At 43.2% G+C, this 19,665-nt stretch overlaps 1 protein-coding gene across 2 annotated transcripts; it reads right to left on the bottom strand.

The window, feature by feature from the left end:
- Positions 1-315: 315 nt before the first annotated feature.
- On the bottom strand, positions 316-19,375 carry slc38a9 (solute carrier family 38 member 9). 2 transcript variants are annotated; one of them, XM_061263705.1, is made up of 16 exons: positions 19,277-19,375; positions 17,404-17,438; positions 16,633-16,774; positions 14,002-14,131; positions 13,493-13,611; positions 12,911-12,974; positions 12,716-12,809; positions 11,096-11,266; positions 10,883-10,942; positions 9,744-9,944; positions 9,387-9,494; positions 8,718-8,824; positions 4,916-5,029; positions 4,484-4,632; positions 4,021-4,110; positions 316-3,427 (listed from the first exon to the last, which is right to left on the bottom strand). In XM_061263705.1, exons 3-16 carry the CDS (start codon positions 16,728-16,730, stop codon positions 3,262-3,264), a joined length of 1,671 nt encoding a protein of 556 aa, XP_061119689.1. In that variant the 5' UTR covers positions 16,731-16,774; positions 17,404-17,438; positions 19,277-19,375; the 3' UTR covers positions 316-3,261. The 2 variants fall into 2 exon arrangements, with proteins under 2 accessions (XP_061119689.1, XP_061119690.1); XM_061263706.1 differs by having other exon boundaries at positions 19,288-19,372.
- Between the last annotated feature and the right edge of the window lie 290 nt (positions 19,376-19,665).

Genomic DNA, 19,665 nt, shown 5'->3' with positions numbered 1-19,665 from the left:
AATAATTTGCACCCGATGGCAGCTACTTCCCCTTCTGGTAATTGCATTTCATGGATTATGTGACCATGAGGAGAGACTGTTCCCTGTGGTCACAGCCACCACCTGCTGATGACGCACAGCAAACGCACTTCCTAGACTGAGTTCTGCTCGGCATCGTTAAAGCACGTGTGACATGACTAGACTTAATGTCGCAATGGGAAATAAACTGGCAATGGCTGTGTTATATACAGTATGATTATTAATTAAGCAATGAATGAAATAACTATGAGGGTAAATGCCTTCTAGGTCAAGTTTCTGAAAAGACAAACACAAAGGTAGATTTTTAAGATTATGTATTCTAAAAGCAAACATACCAAGGTAAAATACACTGCTTGCAGAGCAAAAACATGTACAGTATTTGAACTGATCAGCAGCACTGGCTACTGTGGGCTGCCAACACATTACAAATATTCCTGGACATTTTTGCAGTTAAGCAAGAACAGTCAAACCGCCAAATAGCTTGACAAATTCTGGAGAACTTGGGTAGAAATTAAAGTAATCCAATTATAAAAATATTACAGTACAGGCTAATGTCAGTATGGTAACGTAAACATTTTCAGGCAATCAAAAAATCCCTTTCATCCAATCATTTGTAATAAGGTGCACCATCTCCTCTATTGCACTTCTGGTATGATTGAGAACAAAATCACTGTATAGTGAAGGCAAAGGTAGCACCGAAGACTCATTGTAGTCTCCCTTACCCATAGAAGTTTCACCCATGCTTTAAAATGCATGGCTAATTATCCCCTCTCAAAATCGACATGGCTTTACATCCGTTTCAATTGCACTTGCCGCTGAAAGATAATGATGATATATATATATATATATATATATACATACATACATACACATACACATATACATATACATATACATACACACGGCACAGCCACTTTTCCCTTCATGTACCGGTCTGAGCAATGATGCAACAAGGTGCCAGGCAACATGGGCTCTTCCAATAAGACGGTTGGGAGAGGAAGTGGGAGGAGCTACATGCAGGGTCCAGTAGGCTACTTGCTGTAGGTTTTCATTGAATAAAGGGGGCACTGAACGAGCTGGCCAAATTTACATCCCCCATGGAAAAGAGAAGAATTAAGCAGTCATGCACTGGCCAGCCCAACGGTACTCAATCAGAGCCATGGAGGGCTGAGAGATGTAAGTTCATTCCAACCAATCACTTTACCTGCTGATTTCACCAATTAGTTCCCTCTTCTGGTTGAAGGGTGAGGTCCTGAGTGAAGTCAGCAGCTGAAGTGACTGGCTGGGATGGAACCCTACATACTCTCGGCACTCAATGGCATGGTCAGGCACCACTGGGCTAGTCACTACAGTTATCAGACTGAAAAAGAGGGCTTGGTTTAACCTAGTACCCCAGCTCAGTAGTTCCCAAACTTGGTCCTGGGGAGCCCTGTGTATGCTGGTTTTTGTTCCAACCACAATTGCAATCCCAGAACTTTAACAAGCTGCTCATTTTTCTTAATTATGTGCTATTGATGTTTTAAGGGGTTATTTACCCTCTTAAACCACATTATGTCAGACATGGCCATGAATAATACAATTCCCATGTTCATATTGTGTTTATTGTGCTATATTGCAAGTAATTATATCAAAAAGGCAAGTTATATTTAACTGATCATTACATTACATTACATTATTGGCATTTGGCAAATGCTCTTATCCAGAGCGACGTACATTTGGTAAGACTAAGCAGAAGACAATCCTCCCCTAGAGCAATGCAGGGTTAAGGGCCTTGCTCAAGGGCCCAACGGCTGTTCAGATCGTATTGTGGCCAGGACTTGAACCACAAACCTTGCCTGTCCCAGTCATTTACCTTAACCACTAAACAACAGGCCGCCCTGATCAAATTAAAGACTGAGGTAAATCAATAGGCTCCTAATTGGTGAAATTCTCAACACCTAGCCACTAAAACAAACCACGTGGAAGATGATAAAAAAAATTAAAAACAAAGCAAATGATAATGAGTCAAACCTGCATTGTGATGATAAATTCATGAAAGAAATTAAACACGTGTTCAGCAACCTAATTAGGAGCCACTGATTAACCTCAGTTTAACATTTGATCAATAAATGTGACCTTGTTATGTAATTGTTTGCAATATAGCACAATAAAAACATGGGAGTTTTATTCTCTGTGGAATGCATAGCCTGTCTGAGAAAATGTGTCTCAAGAGGGTACATAATCCCTCTGAACATGGAAGGCAAATAAGAAAAAAATAGCTTGTTAAGGTTCTGCAATTGCAATTGTGGTTGGACCAAAAACCAGCATAACCAGGGGGCCCCCAGGACCAAGTTTAGGAACCACTGGCCCAGCTGACCAAGCTCCAATAGAGTTGTTAGTTTGAGTAAAAATACTAAATTATTCCCAGGGGCCTAAAATGGCACTCCCAGCTAAGTAAGTGTGTGAGGATAGAGAAAGGGAGCCAGTCACACTGATCACCAGCTACCTCCAGCTGGAGACAACTACGTTTCCATGACCATGGACTAATAAGGAATCGCTGTAGCACACGCATGCGCGTTTAACAGGAGTAGATGGCTTTTAATATCTTCAACAATCCATGAGGCCTTGATAGGATCCATGAATCCGTATCCATTCCTTCATAGTTCTGATTCAGCACCAAATCCACGGGTTTGGTTTCAGGCTCCCGACAGTTTAAAAACACCCATTCTTGATGTTGAACTTGTACTTTTAAGACCTTAAGTTGAGCATCTATGACATACAACATACACCCTCCTTTCTGCTGCAAGCAGCCACAGGGTAAGTGCTCAGAGCACTGTGAGCATCAGGGTGTCTGAGCAGTCTTCCTCCATTCGGCCAGCCTGACGTAGTCACCCACGCGGCAGAAAAGTCTGTCTTACGGAGGCCTCAAAATATCAAAAACACATTTTTTGATTCATGAGGATTCAAATTTTGACACAGTTTTCAGCTGATTAAATCAATTGAACAATATTTCTCAAAACATAAAATAGAGCTCTATTTGTATGAGTTGTAACGGTCCGTATGAATGTACATAAAAAATAAAAAAAAAGACACCTGATATTTTTCAGAATGTCCCTATTCAAAAGATTATTATTGAATCTGTCGGAAACCGCCATCTTCTTCACAGAATGCCCCAGAGAGCGAGTGGGGGGGGGGGGAGTTGGAGTTAGTGAAGGAGCAGCTTGATTGGTCAGTTCTGGCAGCTGAGGCCGCGAGAAGGCGGGGCTACACGAAGAACTGCCCGACCAGATTGGCCACTCCCAGGAAGATGAGGAAGCTGTGGAAGAGGGCGGAGGGCCAGCGCAGCTCCCCGAGGCGGCGGAGGGATATCATGTGTACGACGGAGGGAAAGACGAACACCAGGGCCAGGCCGCACAACGCCCCCGAGTACCTGCGCACACAAACACATGGCGTCAGCCGCTCTGAGCAACACCACCACAGCGGCTATACTACATTAATGGCATTTTGGCAGACGCTCTTATCCAGAGCGACGTACAGTTGATTAGACTAAGCAGCAGACAATCCTCCCCTGGAGCAATGCAGGGTTAAGGGCCTTGCACAAGGGCCCAACGGCTGTGCGGATCTTATTGTGGCTACACTGGGGATCGAACCACTGCAGGTCCCATCCCAATCCTGTACCTTAACCACTATGCTACAGGCCGCCCTGTACCTTAACAAATATTAACAGCTACAATGCCAGAATAAGGACCAGACGACTGGAAAACAACAGCTCTGTTCTCGTTATTATCCGCTGGGTGCTACGCATCGGCGGTGCTTGAGCTGAATTTCACCCACATAACTGTAGAGTGGTTTGAGTTGGCAGCCAGTCAGAAGAAAAAAAACGATATAATTGCAATAAATTAATAACTAAAAAAAAAAAAAAAAATTTTAGCTGGCTGGAAAAAAAAAAAATTGAAATAATAGAAATGTTGGAAATAATACATTTTTCTGGAGGATTAAAGAGCATCCTCCAGAAGGTCTTACCTGATAATGGAGCCAATGTTGGCGTAAAACTTGGCCATGAGGACTCCTGCACCCACGATGACCACGTTCAGGGTGAATACATGGAAGAACCTGGGAGGGGACAGGCACTGGCATGAGTACAATTCCCCAACCAACCACTGTGTGGTAGTGTCTAAATGCAGATGTCAGTACTATGATTTTCACTATCTAATAACCACAAGTGTTTTGTGCTGTACAAACCAGTACTATAGCCTGGGTCCATACCCAGGGTAATGTGTGCCCTATACAAACCCTCCAGTACTATAGCCTGGGTCCATACCCAGGGTAATGTGTGCCCTATACAAACCCTCCAGTACTATAGCCTGGGTCCATACCCAGGGTAATGTGTGCCCTATACAAACCCTCCAGTACTATAGCCTGGGTCCATACCCAGGGTAATGTGTGCCCTATACAAACCCTCCAGTACTATAGCCTGGGTCCATACCCAGGGTAATGGTTGCCAAAGATCTGTCCCATCATCTGCACCCGGACTAGATAGCCAAGCAGCGGGTAGACCGTGGTCATCTGGAACAGCAAGAAGGCCCGAGCCACAAACACCAGGATGTCACTGCTAGGAAAGTTGTCCAGGAAGTTCTGTGGGCCGAGAGGAGACCATGGAGTCACGTGCAAACAGACAGAGAAACCGCCCTCTCTCTTCCAGGAAACCACACCAGGACTCCCCTGTGTTGACTGAGCTCACCCCATTCCTGGCAACAGCACGTCAGCTGCCGCGTGTTAAACGCGTAATTGGTTCATCACACAAAAGCAAACAACACGCAGGGCTCCAAGGCAATGGGCGTTTCTGGTTCTGGCTGAGTTTACTGGGGAATGAGGACAAGCTGCTACACGTATTACTGCATGTGAAACTACACGTTACCGGCTCGATGCAGTCCTTAGACAGCGGAGGGGATGGGAACGAAGCGAAGATCAGGACTCCAACATACAGATAGGTCAGGCCCACCAGCAGATATGCCACGGACAGGTCCCGCACCTGAAATCACATTTATATTCTGTTTTTCATCTCTTCCCTCGAAACCTTTTCCTGAACATTTCACTTGACTGGCAGAATAATAATGAGGATCTTCCTGCTGATGAGTGAAATGGGGAGGGGAAAAAAAAAAAAAAGAAAAAAAAAAACAACTACTGCACGCTGTATGTGACAACACCGTGTACTAAACCTTCAACACAAATCATTCTGTATCGCACTGCTCCATTGTTGGAATCAGCAGAGCTGTCAGTAAATGTGTACAGTGCTGTGCTGTGATTGGCAGAGACTGGCTGAGACTGTTACAGAGGAAGAGATGAAACTTCAGGGGTCACGCGCACTGCACACTCTACGGTGGGATACGGGAAACTGCGTCAGCAGAAGAAATCACACTATCTTTAAAAACTATTCATAGCTTCACCAACATCAGCACATTTTCCTTTTCTTCAGCACTTATTTATTTAATTATTTAATTACTTACAGTAATAATTATTTGATCCCTTGCTGATTTTGTAGGTTTGCCCACTTACAAAGAATGGAACTGTGTAGTATTTTAATCATAGGTACATTTTAACATTGAGAAACAGAATATCATAAAATAATCCACAATAACAACATCATATAAATTTAATAAATTTAATATCATATTTTCACATGAAATAAGTATTTGATCCATAGAACAATAGGACTTAATACTTGGTGGAGAAAACTGTTGGCAAGCACAGTGGTTAGACGTTTGTTGTAGTTTTTCACCAGGTTTGCACAGATCTTGGGAGGGATTTTGGTCCACTCCTCTTTGCAGATCCTCTCCAAATCCTTAAGGTTCCGAGGCTGTCGCTTGGCAACTTGAAGCTTCAGCTCCCTCCACAGATTTTCGATGGGATTTAGGTCCGGAGACTGGCTAGGCCACTCCAGGACCTTAATATGCTTCTTTTTGATCCACTCCTTTGTTGCCTTGGCCGTATGTTTTGGGTCATTGTCATGTTGGAAGACCATCCACAACCCATTTTCAGTGCTCTCACTGAGGGAAGGAGGTTGTCACCCAAAATTTCCTGGCACATGGCCCCATTCATCCTCCCCTCGATACGTTGAAGTCGTCCTGTCCCCTTAGCTGAGAAACACCCCCAAAGCATAAGGTTTCCACCTCCATGCTTCACAGTGGGGATGGTGTTCTTTGGGTTGTACTCAGCATTTCTCTCCCTCCAAACACGGCGAGTCAAGTTGATGCCAAATAGCTCTATTTTGGTCTCATCTGACCACCTCACCTTCTCCCAAGCCTCCTCTGGATCATCCAGGTGTTCTTTGGCAAACTTCAGACAGGCCTGTACATGTGCCTTCTTCAGCAGAGGAACCTTGCACATGCAGCAGGATTTTAATCCTTCACGGTGTGTGTGTTACTGATGGTTCTCTTCGTGACTGTGGTCCCAACTGCCTTCAGGTCATTAACAAGCTCCTCCTGTGTAGAACTGGGCTGATCCCTGACCTTTCTCATGATCATTGATATCCCACGAGGCGAGATCTTGCGTGGAGCCCCAGACCGAGGGAGATTGGCGGTGACTTTGTGTTTCTTCCATTTTCTAATAATTGCTCCAACAGTTGTTAACTTCTCACCAAGCTGCTTGCTTATTTTCTTGTAGCCCATCCCAGCCTTGTGCAGGTCTACAATTTTGTCCCTGATGTCCTTAGACAGCTCCTTTGTCTTGGCCATTGTGGAAACGTTGGAATCTGATTGATTGTGTGGACAGTGTCTTTTATACAGCTACATAACGATGTTGACACAGGTGTTTTGGGTAATGAGTTGAGATTAGGAGTGCTTCTTAATGGAAAACTAACTGGTCTGTGGGAGCCAGAATTATTGCTGATTGGTAGGGGATCAAATACTTATTTCATGCGAAAATACGATAATAAATTTATAAAATTTATATGATGTTGTTATTGTGGATTATTTTGTGATATTCTGTCTCTCAATGTTAAAATGTACCTATGATTAAAATTCTACACAGTTCTATTCTTTGTAAGTGGGCAAACCTACAAAATCAGCAAGGGATCAAATACAGTCAGGTCCATAAATATTGGGACATCGACACAATTCTCATCTTTTTGGCTCTATACACCACCACAATGGATTTGTGGAAATGAAACGAACAAGATATGCTTTAACTGCAGACTTTCAGCTTTAATTTGAGGGTATTTACATCCAAATCAGGTGAACAGTGTAGGAATTACAACAGTTTCTATATGTGCCTCCCACTTTTTAAGGGACCAAAAGTAATGGGACAATTGGCTGCTCAGCTGTTCCATGGCCAGGTGTGTGTTATTCCCTCATTATCTCATTTACAAGGAGCAGATAAAAGGTCTAGAGTTCATTTCAAGTGTGCTATTTGCCTTTGGCAACCATTGGTGAGGAAGACCAGATTAGAGTTTGCCAAACAACATCTAAAAAAGCCTTTACAGTTCTGGAACAACATCCTATGGACAGATGAGACAAAGATCAACTTGTACCAGAATGATGGGAAGAGACGAGAATGGAGAAGGAAAGGAACTGCTCATGATCCAAAACATACCACCTCATCAGTGAAGCATGGTGGTGGTAGTGTCATGGCGTGGGCATGTATGGCTGCCAATGGAACTGGTTCCCTTGTATTTACTGATGATGTAACTGCTGACAAAAGCAGCAGGATGAATTCTGAAGTGTTTCGGGTAATATTATCTGCTCATATTCAGCCAAATGCTTCAGAACTCATTGGACGGCACTTCACAGTGCAGATGGACAATGACCCGAAGCATACTGCGAAAGCAACCAAAGAGTTTTTTAAGACAAAGAAGTGGAATGTTATGCAATGGCCAAGTCAATCACCTGACCTGAATCCGATTGAACATGCATGCCCCAAGAACAAGCAGGAACTGAAGACAGTTGCAGTAGGGGCCTGGCAGAGCATCACCAGGGATGAAACCCAGCGTCTGGTGATGTCTATGCGTTCCAGACTTCAGGCTGTAATTGACTGCAAAGGATTTGCAGCCAAGTATTAAAAAGTGAAAGTTTGATTTATGATTGTTAGTTTGTCCATTACTTTTGGTCCCTTAAAAAGTGGGAGGCACATATACAAACTGTTGTAATTCCTACACCGTTCACCTGATTTGGATGTACATACCCTCAAATTAAAGCTGAAAGTCTGCAGTTAAAGTACATCTTGTTCGTTTCATTTCAAATCCATTGTGGTGGTGTAATGAGAATTGTGTCGATGTCCCAATATTTATGGGCCTGACTGTAATTATTGCTCCCACTGTAAGTCTCTACAGTTAGACTCCCCAGGCAAGGACCACCAATGCCACTTGCTAAATTCCAGAACTGTCATTTTAACTTCATGAGGCAAAAACATTTATCAAACTATAGATAATTCCAGGAAGGAATATCTCAGGAATGAGTAACAAAATTCTTGCATTGCATGAAATCCAAACTCTTCCAGTGTAGTCATACATTGTTCTGTTACTCTGTCTCAGTGACGGCACAGCTGTATTAGGCTATACTCACATTGTTCTGTTACTCTGTCTCAGTGACGGCACAGCTGTATTAGGCTATACTCACATTGTTCTGTTACTCTGTCTCAGTGACGGCACAGCTGTATTAGGCTATACTCACATTGTTCTGTTACTCTGTCTCAGTGATGGCACAGCTGTATTTGGCTATACTCACATTGTTCCCCTGGTGTTTGTTGTTCTTCATGAGTGTGATGATGCAGTTGTGGATGAAGAACGCCAGAGTGAGGACTCCGGTCAGCTGGGGGAACAGCACCCGGAACTCTGGCATGCAGATTTAAAACAAGCATTAAAACGGCGCAGGGTGGCATATACCGAAACAAGACCACCCTTAAATCTACTCTCCAAGTCGTTCTGTGTCTTACCATCAGCTGGCTGTGAGAGGACCAACATCACTGATCATACTGACTGTAGTTTTCTGATTTCTACCAACATTCATATAATTGTTATTCTCATTACAATGACAGCCTCAATGTTATTATGAGTGATTATGATTATTAATCACAGTGATATTATCAGTGATCGTGAATGTTTCATGTTCCTCCCTGCCATTGTATTCACCTTATCTCAGTACAAACATCAGTTGGGGAAATTACACATTTTCACTGGGTAGGGTCATTGCACTTGAATAATCTCTTAACAAGAATTAGAACATTATATTCAGTTTCACATTATCCATAATACATACAATCCTAAGCAAGCAAAAGCAGTCCTGACAGGCTAGACGGGGGGGATGTGCGTGTGACAGTGAGCGTGACTGAGGACTCCTCAGATGCAGAACTGAGAATGCTGAGGCGACTCTTGACTCAGCGGCTGACAGGGGTACCTGGGACGAAGAATTTGGAGGGCTCGAACCAGTGGAACTCCAGGTGGAAGCCCAGACGGATAGCCTTCAGCGTGACCAGGAAGATCAGGTAGATCACCGATATCGTCCCTAAAGAAGGGGGTGAGCTGAGAAACTTTAGGAGACGCTCCTCCATCATAAAAAAAGTTATATGAAAGTCATACTTTTTTATCTGATTGAAGTGAAAAGTTGTCACTTGTCTTTTTTTTTGGTTAAATAATTTGTGTGTAATAATAAGCGTGATAATCCTAATTATCACCAAAACAAAATGCCTGTCCTCAGCTCCTTACTGGAGGCAAGCAGTAAGCACACGCAGAGGATGCTGGGATAGCGGCGTACCCAGGAAGGTGAAGCGGGCGAAGAAGGCGGCGGAGCGGAAGTTGAGGAGCGGCAGCAGCAGGATGATGAGGTAGAAGGGCACGGTGTTGGTCTTGCTCCACCAGTAGTCGAACAGGGGCGTCCCCGTGCTGTTGTCGCCCAGGTAGAACAGGCTCATGCTGCAGTTCTTCCCCGTGTCTTGGCTGGGGAACGGGCAGAGCACTGCAGGAAGAGGACAGGCCGGGGTCAGCGGTCTGACGTGCTGCTCTGTGAATGGCTAGTGCCTTCACAGTTGCTCCGCCCCCCCAGCGTCGTACCTCCCTCTCCGAGTGACCTCATTACGCCTGCGCTTGCCACTCTCCATTTCAAAGGCAAAACAGCCTGTTAGGGCTCACGCTCATCTGCCCGAATGTCCCATCACTGCACAATGACTCCACACAGCCCGTCACATGACTTACACCTGCCAATCAAACGGCCTCCACCTGCCTGTCCATACACCCACACAGCCCGTCACATGACTTACACCTGTCAATCAAACAGCCTCCACCTGCCTGTCCATACACGCTCACAGCCCGTCACATGACTTCCACCTGCCAATCAAATGGCCTCTACCTGCCTGTGCAGTCACACGACTTACACCTGCATGTCCTCCACCAGCCTATCACAGTACCTACATCTGCTGGTCACATTACCGCCACCTGTTGCTTTCAACATTTAGATAAAGTTACTGTGACAGTAAAGAGTGTTGCTGGGTCACTGTTGAAAACATTGCCAGGGGTTTACACTTCAAATCATATAAAAGATCAGTCAGTCCTACTGTCCGAAAAGTTATCTTGGGGCCGCTAAATACTCAGCACAATTTTCTTTCTCTTTCATATGAATGACCACAAGATCACAAGCTGTTTTGAGCCACTGTGACCTAGTCAGATTTCATCCGGAATTAAACTAGGTCAGTATGACACTGCATTAAACTACAGTGTACTGTAGAACCTTATCATACAGATTAAATGGACATGCCAGGTAACCAAATATCATCATGTGCATGTCATCAATTTCACTTGAGGCACTCTCAGGTAACTCCTGTGCACATTTATCACCAAATAAAATGTGGTGTTTGCGTTATTCAGTGTAATCTTTAAGCTTTGTTAACACACGCTCACCTCGTTCGGTTCCATTGGTCCCGTACTCCGAATCTGACATGTTGACATTGTGAACATAGTCTGGAGAGAAGCAAATTATCATTAAGATTCTACAACATAGCAATGCTGCCAACAGATAAGGCACAAGTCGTACATTTTATTTTATGTGCAGTTAAGAGAAAAATGAAATGAGCATCACCCAAACGTTTGCCTCTGTAATGGATCATAACGTACTGTATATGAATTTGCCCGTGTTGAACAGGAAGTTGGACATGAGGACCCAGTAGACCACCATGGCACCAATAAGGGACACCGTTGAGAACAGCAGGCTTGACCACTGGCCGAAGGGCCCGAGGTAGTATTTACACACGTCAGGGAACTCCCAGTCGGAGGTATCTTCGTAAGCTGGGGAACAAACGGAGCAGAAGATGGCACCAATGGCAGGCCTCAGAAAAGCACAAGGGTCAGAATGTCTGATCCAGGTCTTTAACCTTTTGAAGAGTACGTATTTGGATTATTTATTCACTTATTGTTAATTTAGTCAAGTCAGTGTTCTAGAACTCCATTACTTTCACCAGTAGTGACACATCAGCATTAGAATGTTCAATCCGCTTGTTAAAATGATTCATTTTGCTTCATTAGATAGCTGCTACTTCCTTGCTTAGGTTAAGAATCTGAGAACAGGTTTCAGAGCAAGGTTGAGTAGATTTAACTTTAAAGGCAGACTATGCAGGATTTCTTTCCTTTCCTTCCCTTCTGTGTTTACAATCAAAATACGTCTCCACCTCCATTCCCAACCCTGCCTATACCCCTAAGATGACAAAGCTCACCCACCAATCAAACAAGTAGATATTTTATTGTGGCCATCCATTATCTTCCATAGGCAGTGTGGGCAAGCTCCACAAAATGACTTCTGATATACCAAAGTGAAATCTCCCTTTAAGGATGAATGATGTTCTGGTGAGCCTTCCGTTCATGCTCATCCTTAAAATTCAACCAAGGCCCGTAAAGACTTCACTTTATATTGAGGCAATACAGTTCAAACCACAATTTGTGGTAAGAAAGAAACTATGAAGAATGTTTGGTATATTTTCAATAAACCTTTCATTTGGATGCGGAATTCCGAGAAGAGGCTTGATTCATTTTATAATCGTTTGCGTTGCCACTTAACAACTTGGCCAACTTTATCAAATGTTTAAATGGTCTTTAGGACTTCCTCTCAGAAATGTTTGAAGAAATGATTAGATTTAAATCTATTGATTTTGTTTAGTCTGTTATCTCCCTTAATACCCACCCCTACGGATCCAAACAGGCAGAGACAACAGACATAAAGAGCATGACTTGGCCCAGCCCAGAGGCCAACAGTCTCACCCAGATGTGACCACCTAGACACGTGCAGCCCGGCACTACTGTAAGCTATATGGGCAATATCAACTCACAATGGGTGAGTGATCTCTCAGCTGGCCTCAGCAAAGGCAGTGGGGTACGACTTGGACTTCAGCAACACAGTTAGAAAGCAGGCCCACCTTAAAGGACTTTGACCCCAAGCTATCCCAAAACAGGGGGAGGAGCATTCACCTTTTCACTGTCATAACTCATTCAAATAATAGATAATCCCTCACCACCGCAAAAGACAGTAACATTTTCCACATGAGCTTATTAAACAAAATTCTACCTTTCTTAAACATGCATTTTAATGTGATTGTCTGGATATAAATATACTCCCCTACTGTTGAAACTGAACTACATTTTGACCTGCACCTGGCTGAAAATCCAATGACATGAGAACTTAAAAACAACAACAAAAAAATATATACATTGTGAAATGAGCGGGAAAGACATTTGTTTTCTTACGTATCGACTTGGGAGACTTCAGTACTCTGTAACAGCAGTACAGTGTCAATAAGCCCATAGAGATCAGGATGATTATGCCTAAGGTGAACCCTGCCTGAAAGACACAAGAGATTACTGTGGAATGAAGCTGCCACGCTCCTGCGTTACTCTGAACAGTATATGACATTATAGACACATCAGGTTTATGCACTTTACCTGCTTTATGCTCCAAGGCATGCTCAGTATAGCTGTGCCCATCATTGTGTTCCATATTGCAAAACTGGACAGAAAAATTCAGATTAATGTTTAATTCATCAATTCCTCAGACATAAGGGGTATCAAAACCATCATGATGCTTCTAATGCTTTTCCTTAATATTATCAGGTCAACTGGGAACTCAATTCTCATTTGGAGTGACAACCCAGAGGAATCCAAGAGGTTAGGGTATGAAGGGACGGTGTAGCCAATCACATTATTGTTCCAAGTTTCTAATGCATAATAAACAAATAAAATGTATCTGACAATTCAAACTTTGAGGGAAAATCCACCTCAACCAAATGGGTAAGTTTATACATTACAATATCACAGGCTAACTCATTCAAGTTACTCATTCAAATGAACCCAAATCAAAACTTAAAAAATACAAATCTCTACAACAAAATGTCAATAGTCAGCGTAACATTCAGCTGAGGATGAATGCAAAAACTAAATGGCAACATAGTTGGAAATAACAATGGCAAATGAGATAAGGTATGGGTTCCTTCTCTGCGCATGCAGGTGGGGGAGAAGGGTACCTACATGGTGACAATGCTGGGGTTTTTGGTTGGCCTTTCACCTCCCTGCACTTTGAACGCAGTTCCCAGTGGGCTGTAAACGTAGATCTCCTCTGGAGCAGGGATGACGTGATCTGGAGGAACCTGGCAAAGATATGCAGACTCGATCAGTGAAGGCTTCCGGAACGGTTGGTCACCATCACGACACTGAGCCACGACCACAAACGGTAATATTACTGGGACATGACAACTGTCATATCAGCTTACTAACAAGAGAAAGAGAGTTCACTGATAACAACAAGCAGAAGATTAATGACAGTGCTGGTGGATACTTTTGTATACGTCAGGGACCTCTGGGGGAATTACCAGTCAGCAGCCACCGAATTGCTAAGTGATGCAAATTGTGTAAGGTGCATCAAAGGCATATAATTCACAGTTAGATCCGCGCTCTTCTAAAGGTTTCGGACAGTGACGATACACTATTGCTCCCAGTAGGCCAGTGAAAGGCTTTAGCCACGGCGAGCTGCAGCGCACCAGCAGTCTGTCGGTGGAGCCGGTGAGGCGGCTGTAGTAGTGCACTCTGCTGCTCATCACCGAGGCCTCGGCAGACACCCTCTCCGGCACGTCGTCCTCCACGATGTTCCGCGGCTCCACGTGGAACGGCCTGCGGGACAGGAGAGAGGCCTGTGAAGCTACGCACGGCCAAACCAGCCGGTCCGCGGAGGGGGGAAATCCTGCTTCAGAAAGCAAAAGTCCCGCCCAGTGTTTTGCTCTAATCACCTGGATTTCCCAGTTAGCACAATAACTCAGTTAGGATGTAGAACTAATTAGTAAAAACAGCTGGCTGAGTTCACTGGTGGAAGCAACACATGGCAGAACTTATACTGTCTGACCCCTGGACTTTCCACCTCTGTGGGTCTGTGAGTGTGCACAGACAGAAATGTGGCTGGTCAGGGGTTATCAACCCATTTCAAAAGCACAAAAACAAAGAAAGCAGCCAGATAATTAAACAAAGCTAAATGTCCAACTCATATGGGGGAGGGGTCTCTCGAGTGACCTCAGTAAAGGTAGTGGGGCACAACTTGGACTTCAGCAACTGCTAGGAAGCAGGTCCATCTTAAAGGGCTTTGACCCCCAAGTTATCCCAAAATGGTGGGATGAATGAACTTTGACAGGGGCAAGTAACGCTTGCCGTCAACATCATTATCTGACACTGGATTCTACTGCAGTGGGCCTGAAATGTAAATGTCAAATTGACACACTTCCATCAAAAAACCACCCAAAAACCATCCAAAAACAAAAAGTACAGAAAACCACCTGCTGCATTTACGAAAAACCACAAAAGACGCCCAGCAACAGATGGCATTGGAACTGTCAGGATTCGTTACACAACCACTGTGCACACGTGCCTGGGCCCCTTGAGTGCACTTCCCCTGCCCGGTCCAATCACTGCCACTAGGCTCCAAGCTAAAAATACCCCTCCGATTTCCTGTTAGAAAAAACAGAGGCCATGGCTGGCAGAGTAATTGTTGAGGGAAAAGTAGACCCTATGTGCTTCTTCCAATAATATTGCCTTCTACTTAGTATTTGTGAAATGCCAAAGGGGATTAATTCATAGCAACTTGTTAGTGATGAAGCTTCTAACAATGTTGGTGGTGAACTCCAGGGACTTCAAAGGCTGTGACCCTCTACAACAGCTGATAATTATTTTCCGTCTGAAGACCAATGGCGTTAGCATTAGCGAGAAGAATGGGTCCAAAACTTCACTGGTAAACAGCCTGTGTGCATAACGCTGTGGATAGGCGCTTCCTATGTTTTTAATCATTTTATTTCTCCTTTACTTAATGAGGGTAGTCACATTTGAGACGGACATCTCCTTTGGAAGTGAGCAGGAGCGTTCAGAGGAAACCCGCACAAACACGGGAAGAACACACTCTAACTAACCACTGTGCTGCCCAAAAGTGTTGGAGTGGCACTTATGCAGCCAACAAAGTCATTCATATTCAGCATTTCCACCTTAGATCTGAGCACTCGAGTAAGATGGCTGAAACACATTTATTTCTATGAAACATTCATTTTCTCTACAACCTCAACCGTGGTTTAAAACTGTATGGACTGCACTTTGTTACAATGGCTGAATTTTAATAGGTGCCTTTAAATCATCAAGGTTCATAGGTGTTGGGTAAAGAACTTTGTTCAGTTTATGACAGTAATGAGCCAGCCTTGTCACGTTGCACTGTCATTTTAATGTTTTTACCATAATAAATCTGACATTTCAGTGTAAAATGCACTGCTACCACTCAAGCAGTTCTAGATCAAGTGGTCTCTACAGTCTTTTCACAAGCATCATTGGTGAGCACAAAAAACTCACTTAATTTCACTGGTGGGTCCATTTCAACCACACATAAAACATCAAGGTTCAATACTGCTCACAAGAATTGTTGGAGATTAACTTTTATTGCCACAAAATGAACAGAACTTTATTTGCCTTGTTAAGAATTTTGCTTACACAGGTAAAATAAAACATCGTTTAGATACTTCAACAATTCACAGGCATCTGAATATTCTGTACACTAATTATATGACTGTAAAGGGCAGCCTGTAGTGTAGTGGTTAAGGTACATGACTGGGACACGCAAGGTCGGTGGTTCGATCCCCAGTGTAGCCACTAGAAGATCCGCACAGCCGTTGGGTCCTTGAGCAAGGCCCATAACCCTGCATGTTTCTGGTTATTTCAACACACACTAATATCACCTTAAATTATGGTGAAACATACTTAAGTTTGTATATTTCTTTAAATGTCATGACTAATCTTCAATGTGATCTAACAAACCAGGTAATGCATTTCTGAATGCATAGAATAGTGAATAGGGGCGACATGGCTCAGGCAGTAAGAGCAGTCGTCTGGCAGTCGGAGGGTTGCCGGTTCGATCCCCTGCCCAGGCTGTGTCGAAGTGTCCGTGAGCAAGACACCTAAACCCCAAATGCTCCTGATGAGCTGGTCGGGGCCTTGCATGGCAGCCAATCGCCGTTGGTGTGTGAGTGTGTGTATGAATGGGTGAATGGAGAAGCATCAATTGTACAGCGCTTTGGATAAAGGTGCTATATAAATGCCTGCCATTTACCATTTGAATAGACCACCAATCTGATAAAATTGCACGTTACCTTTTTGACTTTGGGTCCAGAGAGTCCATGACACCACGATCAGTGTAGGCCTCTCCAGCCCGTTCTGAGGCCAAGAGCGGTTTCCATTCATCCTCCATGATTCCTGGTTGTCAGGGTCAGCACTTTATTTACAAACCATTACCTGTGTGCACAAAAAGACATTCACTCAAAAATTACCACCACTAAAAGGGCTATCTGAGAGAGAGAGATGAATGTGTGTTAATCAAAACATTCAAACTGTTAAACACCCTGCCCCAAGGAACTGCATGCCATGTGCTGAAGTCATCATTAGACTGCCTCAAGACATAAAACACCACTGTCTTTCCAAGGCAACACATAGATAAAAGGTTTCCATCTGAGAGATTGTCCATCAATCAGCTGACTTATTGAGGAGAGGGTCAAAGGTCAGCTCACACCAGTGTTCTAACAGTGACCTGACCTTGGCAGAGAACAAAACAACAGTGGCAAGATCCTTTTCTAAAGACTGATGAGCCAGTCACTGCTCACTGTGTTACATCCCTTAGGGAACAGCCAGTACACTTTGTCCACGTGGGGATCAGAGAATCCTTCTCTTGTAGGTTGCGAAAAAATAAAATTGAGACAAAAATAACTTAAAACCTCTTTCCATTCCACCTCCAGGCTCTTTTATTGTGGGGAAAAAAACATGATGACAGATGACAGAAACCATTACGTGCACAATGATAACTTGATTAATATTAAATGGTGATTTACTAAACATAATGACAAAAAGCAGACAAAAAAGATAACTACCTTTAGAGTATGGTATCCACTCAAAACTTCAAGCTCTAAAAAAAAGGGGAACAGAAAAGGTTACCTCTACTGAGCATACTTCTCCATTCACATACTTTGAGACTATTCCACACATCTCTCTCAGAATCAAGGTAAAAAGACTCAAAGGAAGTTTTTGACACAAACCAAGAAAGCGGATTAAAATGCTTATATTCGCACCAAGCTTGTTTTTGAGGTAATATGGTCAAACAATTTGGCTAACAGTGGACATGCCATTTCAATAGTGCCACTGGAATAGTGAAGAGCTTCAGCTTTTAAAGGCCATGGTGACTGGGGCCAAAAACCACGATAAAGATGTGCTGCGGTGGCACATTTCTCATGAAGAAACCTAACAGAATGTTACCCTCAAACTCTCTCAGTACACCACTGGCCACCCGGGAACTACAGTAATCTGAAAAGCAGTGACAACAAATGTTAAAGCTGCTGACCGCATAGTATCATTATCTGTAAAAACCTGCAAGGGGCCAGTCCACTGCAAAATGAACAATGTGATCAATGATAGTCTATCACAATTTTGAGTACTTCATTTCCTACAGAACACAAGACAAAATACCTAATGACAAAATATAAGGTCATTCTTGATAATACTTATCATAGTAATCTATTAATTTTCTCTTGCTGCTACTGCACAAATTCAACTCAAGATTAAGTGTCGTGTTAAAAAAATTAATCTAAGGACAGTGTGGACAGGCTCTTGGAAACAACAGTAAGGAAACGTGTGGAACCTACTCGCCACTTCCAAGAAATGACTGCTAGAATTCACAGCACCTCCCGAAGTTCCCTGAGTGGGAGAATCAAACCGTGGCATTGGCATATTCAAATACATTAATTTACGGAGTGTGACTGTTCTCCATGTATGGCCAGACATGTTATGATCAAGTGATCACGACTCCGTTTCAGTACTGTGTAATAATTTTGTTCCATGGGTGTAATAAAGCATTTGTACATGTCTAACCCAAGAGTTCATGTTTTTAAGTAAAAAAAAGAAAAGAAAAAAGATGTAGCTATGGTAAATTAAATGTCAAGAACCACAAAAACAGGTATCAATGACCGCTTCATGAACTTTTGAACAATTAGAAAAACAGGCACTACGTGAGGAAAGGGCATTGGTAAAATAAATTCATACAGTTGTCCAGTACTATGAAATATGACTTCTCAAGAGTGGAGTGTCAGACCTAACGTTAGCCACGCAAGTTATGTTTCCAGCTACGCTTCCGTTAGTCCATTACATAAATACACATATATACTTGACTTGCTGATGCTCCGCAAACGTTTTAACGGTTTAATCTCAACAAATAGTTAATTTGGGTAGCCTGATTAGCCAACGATCAGATCTTCAGATGTTACCTGCAATATGTATGGCCAAATTAGGAATTCTGATGTGGCAAACACAGGTCGCCTGCGTAATATTCACCAATTTACTTAGGGAATGGTTCACATAAGTTACCTTAACCGTGCGGACGAATATTTGGCTAGCTAAATTAGCAGTTTGACAGCCATCTGGAAGGCAAAATATTAGAAGGGGCACGTTAGGAAATGTATCTTTATTGTAGGTTTGTGTTACTGACCAATTAAATTAGTTTTCCAGATTAATCTCTCCCCAATTTTTTTAGTGTTCGGCAGCTACCACTACCCGTGCTGAGCTAACGAGCTAGCTACATAGGTCTAGGAACCTGATAGTACGATACCGGTGACTATGATGGATTAGCAAAGCAGAAGAGTAAAATAGATATTTTTTTCGATCCGAGATGTTGCTATGGTGTCTTAAATCGCATTCCATTTACTTGTTTTGAATAGATAAACAGTCCTGCATGAAGTAGTTTAAATCACCTACCAGATAATTACAGTCACGGGCCAGGAAGCGTACAACATCAAGCTATGTTTTGAAAATGGAAACAATGATCACACGCGTGACCACACACGCTTCCCTAGCCGCTGTGTATTATGGGACCTGAAGTGACTGAATGGTAACTGCAGTGAACTTGTGGATGAAAAGAACTACAGTACCCACAGTACATACAGAAATACCTTGTGCCTGGTCTGGTTATAGATATGCTGATCTTCAATAACGTATATCGCATGACACAGTAGACAGAAAAATTAAAAGGAGGGAATACGTGCACCTGCATTGAATTTACACGTGTGACTGCAGCTCTACGTTCACGGGCATTCATGCAGAGCAGGCGCTGCGCAGATTGCTGTCTGTAATTACCATTATACTAT

The sequence above is a fragment of the Conger conger genome, chromosome 12, assembly GCF_963514075.1.
Source record: "Conger conger chromosome 12, fConCon1.1, whole genome shotgun sequence".
NCBI classification, from domain to species: Eukaryota; Metazoa; Chordata; class Actinopteri; order Anguilliformes; family Congridae; genus Conger; species Conger conger.
Note: the sequence above shows the minus strand (reverse complement) of the source record. Positions and strands in the feature narration are given on the sequence as shown.

Coding starts and splice junctions, on each gene's coding strand:
- slc38a9 (XM_061263705.1), bottom strand. CDS start 16,730: ATGGAGGATGAATGGAAACCGCTCTTGGCCTCAGAACGGGCTGGAGAG. Junction 8,825..9,386: donor CTCCAAATTCTTCGTCCCAG/GTACCCCTGTCA, acceptor TCTGCATGCCAG/AGTTCCGGGTGCTGTTCCCC. Junction 4,111..4,483: donor TTTGGCAACCATTACCCTGG/GTATGGACCCAG, acceptor GTCCCCTCCCAG/GTTCTTCCATGTATTCACCC.